General features: G+C 48.7%; 1 protein-coding gene across 1 annotated transcript in view; it reads right to left on the minus strand.

The window, feature by feature from the left end:
* CNOT3 (CCR4-NOT transcription complex subunit 3) overlaps positions 1 to 8,852 on the minus strand; it is a gene marked incomplete at its 5' end in the record, with an annotated part of 216,828 nt that overhangs the window by 22,230 nt on the left and 185,746 nt on the right. Inside the window, one exon of the mRNA XM_018572047.1 lies at positions 6,812 to 6,944. Coding sequence (XP_018427549.1) covers positions 6,812 to 6,944 — 133 coding nt within the window. The remainder of the gene's footprint in view (positions 1 to 6,811; positions 6,945 to 8,852) is intronic.

Consider the following 8,852-nt stretch of genomic DNA (forward strand, 5'->3'; position numbering starts at 1 on the left):
TATTTCCTGGCTCAACTCATGTCTGCATACCTACGGGTCAGCTCCTCCCCCCTGACCCCACAGGACCACCTTTAAACTAGCTATAAAAGACAAGCTCCCTCCCCCAGTACCCGTTGTCTTTTTTTCCTCGCTCCAGGCCACAGTGTTCATGGATCCTCCCTGCCATCTCCCAGCTGGGTTCAGCCTCTCCCGAGCTTGGAAGACCCATCCGCTGGCAGTAAATCTCCTTGGGAGCGGGTGCCCGTGATGCGGGGTTGTGGAGGGGAGCTATGGTGTCTCGTTTCCCATCTTCCTTCTCCCGCGAGTGTAGCGGCGAGATCCCTTCTGCGCAGGCGCCTGAGACCCGGAATCTGCGCAATCGCGTGGATTGCTATGGGGAAAGCGGGACGCTAGCGGCCGCGCAGGCGCAGTCGGAGCGTTCGCAGCCGAAATTCGGATGCTCCTATCAGCAGGCAGCGCTGGGGATTTATAGCTCGGCAGGACACGCTGTATCCTGCCTGGTCAGCTGCTTCTCTGGATCCTCGTGCTGCGGCTGTGTGTGGCGTCCTGTCTATCTGTTGGTGAGTCTCTCTGTTTTGGTATATTGGGGGATTGTGAGGGCTGGTCGCTGTACTATACTTCCTTCCGTCTCTCTCTTCAGCAATCTGCAGTATCATGAGCTCCCCTCGTCCAGTTTCTGACGCACTGCAAACTACTGAAAGGTAGGGAGGCAACAATGGCATGTGAAAACAAAGTAAAAGAGTGGCATGATGAACGGATATTTTTTAATATTTGTTTGTCTTTCAGGAGTAAGAGCCCTGGGCATAAGAGATCTAGGAAGCGCAAGGATAGGAGACGCTCGTCCACCTCGGATTCATGTCATGAGCGTTCGCCACAGCGCCATAAGCATAGATCGCATGCAGGACCTGCTTCCCCTCCGGCTAACGGTCAGGACTTCCCACCAGGTTCCTGCTGGTCATGTTCTTTACCAGTCCCCCCAGGGAAAATGGTGTGTCGGGCATGCCTTAAAGAGGTGGCCAGGGACAAAGAGACGGACTCATTGGAGATTAGGTCTTATATTCATCAAGCTGTGAAGGACAGTCTGCAAGATTTACTTCCTGCAGTGGCATCAACCTCTCAGGACACCGCAGCACAGCCTAGAGGCTCTAGGCCGGTGAATGTTTCGGATGAGGGGGAGGTGTTCTCAGACGCTTCCTCCATCCCAGAGGGGCAGGAATTCCTTTCTTTTGATTTTAGCCTCGTTAAGCCCTTCATCACGGCTATCAAGGAGACCATAGAATGGGAAGGAGCTGAACCACCAAAGGAGGCTCCTAAGTATTTCCCGGACCTGAAACGAGAAGGCCCTACCTTCCCAGTTATGCCAGAGGTTAAGGATCTCATTAGAGAGGATTGGGAGCACCCGGATCGGAAGTTAAATTTCCAGAATCGCTTCCTGAAGCTCTACCCTCTCAATACAGTAGACACAGCACTTTGGGACACACCACCTGTGGTTGATGCAGCATTGCAACGACTGGCGCGCCACATTTCCCTTCCACTGGACAACTCAGTGGCCTTCAAAGATGTGATGGACAGCCGTATAGATGCAGATTTGAAAAATATATATTCTTCGGCTGGGTGGGCATTGCGCCCCGCTTTAGCACTGACCTCACTTTCAAAAGCCTTGAAGGTTTGTGTGTCCAATATGGATGCCGCTCTTAAGTCGGGATTCAAAAGCACTCGGATACTGCCGGCCATACAGGAGCTGAATCTGTGGATTTTCTTGCCGAATCTTCAATTGACCTAGTTTGCCTTTCTTCGAAGTTGATGGGGCATTCGGTGACGGCAAAGCGAGCATTATGGCTACGGCATTGGACGGCGGATGCGGCCTCCAAACAGGCGTTGTGTTCTATTCCGTATGATGGGAAAAATCTATTTGGGAATACATTGGAGGAAGCTATTAAGAGGGTGACTAGAGGCAAGTCAGGCCTCCTTCCACAGGGATTTAGACGGAAGCAGCAGCCCTTTCGGCCTAGCCAAGGCTCACAGAGATTCAGAGATGCGCGGGCATACAGGCACGGGAGACAGTTTTCGAGGCCCCAATGGAGAGGGGCTCAGTCGTCTCTCTTGCGAGATGTTAAGGCTAAATCCGGTCAAGCGGCCAAAGCTACAAACAATTTTGAAGGTACGCGCACCCAGGTTGCCCCTGTAGGTGCGAGACTCTTGGCCTTCAGGGACACCTGGGTGGCGGAGATAAGGGATTCCTGGGCCAAGACTATTGTCAGCAGCGGATATCGCATATCGTTCAACAGTCTTCCCCCTCCATGTTTTGCAAGCACTCTTGTGCCGCGAGAGCGGTTGAAGAAAAAATTGCTTCGACTACATTGCAGTTATTGGCCAAACAGGCAATTGCCCTGGTGCCCCGGGGAGAGTGGGGTCAAGGTGTTTACTCCATCTTTTTAGTGAAGAAAGCAACAGGAGGCTACCGGCCGGTCCTCAACCTAAAATCAGTTAAATGCCTTTATTCACGTGAGCCCATTTAGGATGGAGTCTGTCCAGACCATTATTTCGGTGGTTCAGCGAGGGGAATGGTTGATATCCGTGGATTTAGAGGATGCTTATCTCCATGTGCCAATAGCGGATTGTCATCAGAAATATCTCCGATTCTCGATAGCGGGACATCATTTTCAGTTTCGGGCCCTGCCGTTCGGCCTGTCAACAGCTCCACGGACTTTCTCAAAAATGTTGGTAGCAGTTATAGCACTGCTGCGGCTCCAAGGAGTCAAAGTATTCCACTACCTGGACGACATCCTGGTATTGGGGGAATTCGAGCCAGGCTCTACTTGTCCACCGCGATTTGGTTCTGGAGACCCTCTCCCGCTTCGGGTGGCTAACCAATGCCAAGAAAAGTCATCTCGTCCCGACTCAGTGGATGGAATATTTAGGGGTCATTTTGGACTTCGAACAGAGTATTTCTTCCAGTGCGGCGCAGGGCGGAGATTTCCGCCTGTGTCGGCAAAGTTATCACTGTACGGACCTTGCAGGCCAGGGAATGTATGGTTCTGCTAGGGATGATGTCCTCATGTATCCCAGTGGTGCAATGGGCGCGATGGCACATGCGGCAGTTCCAAACTTGTTTTCTGCGGCAGTGGAACCACGCAGCTTTGGGACAGAAGATAATTCTGCCTTCGGCAATGCGGGGCAAGTTATACTGGTGGAAGCATTCCCCGTGCCTCTCTCAAGGGCTACCTCTAGGGCTAGGTACCTGGATCACCCTGACTACAGATGCCAGCCTGCAGGAATGGGGAGCTCACTGTATGGGACATCAGGTCCAGGGTCGATGGGAAGGCCCGGTGTCGACACAGTCCAACTGGTTGGAATTGAAGGCGGCCTCGCTGGCTCTGAGGGCCTTTGAACCTTTACTTTAACACCAACAAGTCAAGGTGATGGACAACAAGACAGCTGTCTCTTACATCATAAGGCAGGGCAGGACCAGGAGCCTGCCCCTGCTGTGTCTGTCGAACGAGATCTTCTCGTGGGCCGAGACGAATGTGCATGCCTTGACGGCAGCCTACCTACCCGGGGTAGACAATACACTGGCGGATCATCTGAGCAGTGTTCCCGAACGACGGGGAGTGGGAGTTGAACGCAAGATACCTGCAACCTGTGTTCCGGGAATGGGGAACTCCACTGATCGATCTTATGGCAACTCGGTAGAATGCCAAGGTGCCGAGATTTGTGTCCAGGCACAACTGTCACGAAGCGATAGCCCAGGATGCATTCTCCATGATATGGGACTTCCCTCTGGCATATCTTTTTCCTCCCCTACCGTTAGCACTCAAGGTATTACTGAAGATTCAGCGAGACGGGAGTCGGATGATCCTAATTTTACCTTGTTGCAACAGATGGCGGTGGTACCTCCATGGTTCTTTCCGAGCAAGGACGACCTCCTGCTCCAGGGGCAGTGGCAACATCCCAATCCCGAGCGCTTGCATCTGGCAGCATGGCTGCTGAATCCTCGAGATGGCGGACCCAGGGTTTGTCAAGCCAGGTGATCAGCACTTTGTTACAATCAAGAGGCCTGTCTACCAATGCCACCTATACCCGGATTTGGGAGAAATTTATTTCATTCGCACAGCTGAATGGATTCCCGCCTTTACAGGCTCAGCTGTGAAATGTATTGAGTTTCCTACAATCAGCATTAGATATTGGACTGGCATACAAGTCCTTGAGAGCCCAGATATCGGCTTTGTCGGCCTTTACAGGCGTAAAGTGGGCAGACAACCCTCTTCTCCGCAGGTTTATGAGGCCACTCTACCCATCCTGGGACCTGGTCTTAAGGGCCTTGGCGGCCCATCCTTACGGAGTCTTACGCAAAAGCTTGTCTTCCTAATAGCCATAACCTCGGTTAAACGTGTTTCGGAGCTGGCTGCGCTATCTTATAAAGAGCCGTTTTGTATCCTTTTAGAGGACAGGGTGATCTTAAGGCCATCTCCGGACTTTAGGCCAAAGGTTGCCTTTGCCTTCCATTCAGATTGGGAGATCATCTTGCCCGGCTGTGAGAATCTGCAGCAAAGTGCAGGGGTGGACCAGTTACTCGCTCTGGATCTAGTTGCCCTGTTAAGGGAATATTTACAGAGGACTAGTGGCTTCCGCAGGTCCGATAGGTTATTCATACTGCCTAGAGGGGCAAGGAGAGGTTTGGAGGCATCACCAAAGATCCTGTCTACTTGGATTCAAGCAAAGATCAAATCAGCATATACTAGTCAGGGCCTTACTCCTCCAGTAGAAGTTCGTGCGCACTCGATGAGGGGTGTCCACGTCCTGGGCATCATACGCCAAGGTTTCAATCGAGGACATATGCAAGACCGCGAGGTGGTCTTCGCAGAACACATTTGTACGGCACTACAAATTGGACGTGGCAGCGTCCAGGTGGGCCAACTTTGGCTCAGGCGTACTTTCCTCTGCTCTGTTGCAATAATTTTGTTTTACTTTGCAGCACATGGGTGTGATGTTGTGTGGTTTTTATAGTGTTTTTTACCCGCCCATGAGGGAGTTTGCTTGCTATATACCGTAGGTATGCCGACATGAGTTGAGCCAGGAATTGGGAAAATTGTTATCATACTTACCGTAATTTTCTTTTCCTCGCTTATACTCATGTCGGCATACATTCCCTTCCCTGGTGGCCTGTCGCTCAGATTGTTATTGAACGGGTACTGGGGGAGGGGGCTTGTCTTTTATAGCTAGTTTAAAGAAGTACTCACCTCTCCGTCCGGCTTCCATCGGAGATCCGTTGATGTCACGGACATCGACGTCACCGGACTCCTCCCCACCTCCCCGAGTGGCTCTTTTGGCTAACAAAGGGAAGGGGGGAGGAGACGGGTGATGTAGTTGTCCGTGATGGGTAACGAAGGGAAGGAGGGAGGAATCCGTTGACGTCGATGTCCGTGACGTCAACGGACTCCTCCCCATTCCCTTCGTTACCTGCAGTGGCGGAACTACCAGGCAAATACTGGGGCAGCACAGGGGCCTCAGGTGCGAGGACCCAGCAGCAGCCACCTGATACAGAGACCCGCCTCGATTTGATACCATGAACAGGTAATATTCCAATTTCAATAAGTTGTCTTAGGCCAGTCATACTACAACAGTTAACCTATAATTACTTCCGGGGGCTTTTGGCTGTAGAGCACCTGGGAATCAAAGAGGACCAGGGGATATGATGTACTCAATCATGAACTCTTATTGAACTGAACAATTACTTTTCAGAATGCTTCAAGGCTTCTGTCCAACTAATATTGGGAATAGATGAGAGATAAATCTAATTTAACAGGTAGAAACAAAACTATTTGTGTTACAGTCAATGAAAAGTGCAACTAAACCCCAAAAAACATTTCCTTTTCTTTATTCTTCACTATCTCTTTCTCTTTTGGTTCTGAATATATGGTTGCTGATTTAAATGGCCTACACAGATGGCTCATACCTACCTAACGTACACTAGTTTATATGTTAATATGCACTTGCCATACATGTCTGGCACTTTTATGGGTATCTCTTTCCCAAATGACGTGTCTGCTTTGGAAGTTTTGTATAGCTTTTATTTAGGGGTGCGGAAGAATCAGGATCAGGATGTCCAGAATGTATGTTGAATGGCGGCAGCCTCAGGCACTATATCAGCCGCCATTCAACATTCTGGACATCCTGATCCTCCTCTCAGGCCAGTTCACATCTGGTTCCCAGACACACATAAGTAAGTAAATTTTAATCATTACCAGCCCTAAACACACACACACAAATATAAGTATGGTAATATGGTAAGCCGTATTAGTCCAGTAGACAAGATGTCAAAAAAGACAAAAATGCAGTATTGCAGTGTGCAATGATACCTTTTTTATTGGATTAACAAAATATATAAAAGACAAGCTTTCGAGAGTGAACCTCTCTTCTTCAGGTCAGAAGCAATCTTCTGACCTGAAGAAGAGAGGTTCACTCTCGAAAGCTTGTATGTGTGTGCGCGCGTGTGTATGTGTGTTTATCTGTTCCACTAAAAAGAAGCAATTAAAGAATGGAATTAAAATCTCTCAAAACAGGTAGCAGTGGGGGTTATGGGAGAATTTCTGTGCAAAATCCAGTACTGCACAATATCCAATAAAGCAGACCGTATTACAGTAAACTGGCTTGCTATAGGTTAGTTGACAGCACAGTGTTACTAAATATGCTCAAAAGTTCAGATATTACCAGTGACAATATTAAATATTTGCCTTTTATAATATATGTGTGGGGGGAAAAAAGCATTTCAGTACTAATTGCAATTATTTAAAATTGTGACTTATCATACCTCCAGGTAGTAGAAGATAAAGAAAAGAGTTTCCGTAGAAAGTCTCTGGTAGAATTCCACTGTGTCTGAATGAGGTGGAGGCATCTGATGGTGATATTGAGGAGTTGGACATGGATTCCGTGGGAGGTACTGTCTGTTAAGGATAGCAATATTCTAATTACAATCTGAACAATTGTTTTTCCCATAGTTGGTAAAATGTCAAAACTTTCAAGTACACAGTGATAATCTGGTGCATCGCAGCTGAAAATTTGCTTGAGCTCTACAGTTCTGATCATATTTGGCCTCCATATAGTGTGAAAATTAGGCACAGTCGTAATTGGATTTGAAAATAGATGCAGATAAAGCAGTACCCTTAAGTGATTCTTTCATGTCCAATCAGATTCTTCTGTAGGCACCCCCACCACCACCTACTGATGCTGACCTATGCAGCTTTGCTCCATTTCTATATACTATTCCATGTTTAAAAACCTCTAGTGTCAGAACGGAGGACAAAGGGACCCCTCCCCCCCTCAATGGGTACAGAACCTCCTTTGACAAGGCCTCTGAAGAGAGGGCCAAGGTCAGCAGCAGGGGCAAACAGGACTCTACACTGTGAAGGTCCCCACATTCAAAAGGATGCGGTGCACACAGAGCAGGACCCACAGGAAGACTGCTGGGATGACCCACAATCCCATTCGCCACCTCAGACATGGTGAAACTGCAATGGCGATAGGCAACTAGCAGGCTCAAGATGGGAGGCTAGGTCTTGGCACTCACATAATCTGGGCAGCTGGTAGAAGTAAAGCCCAACAGACCAAGTACCACTGTAGGTGGGCAGCAAGAACTGAACACAGACCTGGACCCACAAGACTGGAGCAGTAGCAGGGAGATGCTTTCCCGTTGCTTTCTGTGAGGACATGAAGGGTGACACTCCACTTAGTTTGATGAACCTTGCTGACAGTGACCTTCCATGCTATTGGAGAGGATAGGGGAGAAATTTAAAATCTGCATAATAATCCCAAGACAACCCCTGAAGTCACAGCCACTAACATTGTAAAGCAAGTCTGTAGAGACAGTTTCAAGCAACGCATCACCAAGGCTCTTGACCTGGAAAGCACACCACAGTGACAAACCAGAATTTAGCCTGGAAAGCACTAAGCGGGACCCAGCACACAGAGGGTACTTCCAGACTCCCCCTGCGGAGCCCAGTATCAATATCATTAGGAGAATCCATGCCCACTGAGATAAATCGGTGATCATTGGCTACACTGGTGGAGACTACACAATTAGCAAGACTTGTCCGAATTCACCAGCATAACTGTTTCAAGAATTTCCCTAGCATTTTTGAGATCAGTGTCCATCCTTCTAGAACACTAGAAAAAAAAACATACTAGCTAAGGGAGGAGTTATAAAAAGTATTGGCCAACAGTTTAGTTTCCACAGTACAATTCTCCTGTAGGCGGCAGTATAACCCAGTTGCTCAAGAATCATGTGTCCCTTAATAAACCAAAGAGAAATCAGATTTAAATCACCCAGCTAAGCATGTAGGAGCTGACAGGGGCTACATGGATAAAAGTGCAAAATAGTAAATAAGTTACTAGCAGCTTTTTAAAAATAATAGCCAAAACCTACACCTGATGTTGATGGTACACAGACGAAAAAGCTGGTCTATTACCAACTAAAGGAAGGAAAGACTCTGGGGTGCAACCCCCTAAACCAGGGGTCTCAAAGTACTAGCCCGCGGGCCAATTCCAGCCTTTAAACCGATACCATTCGTCCCGCATCCAGCTGTGAAGTTAGGTACGCCACACCCGACTTGTGGGAACATCTCTGTCAGATGCAGACCGCATAGCTGCTCCCGTCAGCTATGGCACCCAGTTATTCCTTTCGACCGGAGCTCTGACAGTTCTGAGCTCCAGCTGTAAGGAATGATTAGTAAGGTCTGCACCAGACCTTAATAATCAACCACTGGATCACCAGGGGATGTGCAGGCTGTGTGGCTCTCTTATTTTATGTAGGGGGGGTGAAGACGAGGGGGGCATTATTCTGCGTGTGTGTATGT

Source organism: Nanorana parkeri, unplaced genomic scaffold (assembly GCF_000935625.1).
Source record: "Nanorana parkeri isolate BGI_ZX_2015 unplaced genomic scaffold, ASM93562v1 scaffold1915, whole genome shotgun sequence".
NCBI classification, from domain to species: Eukaryota; Metazoa; Chordata; class Amphibia; order Anura; family Dicroglossidae; genus Nanorana; species Nanorana parkeri.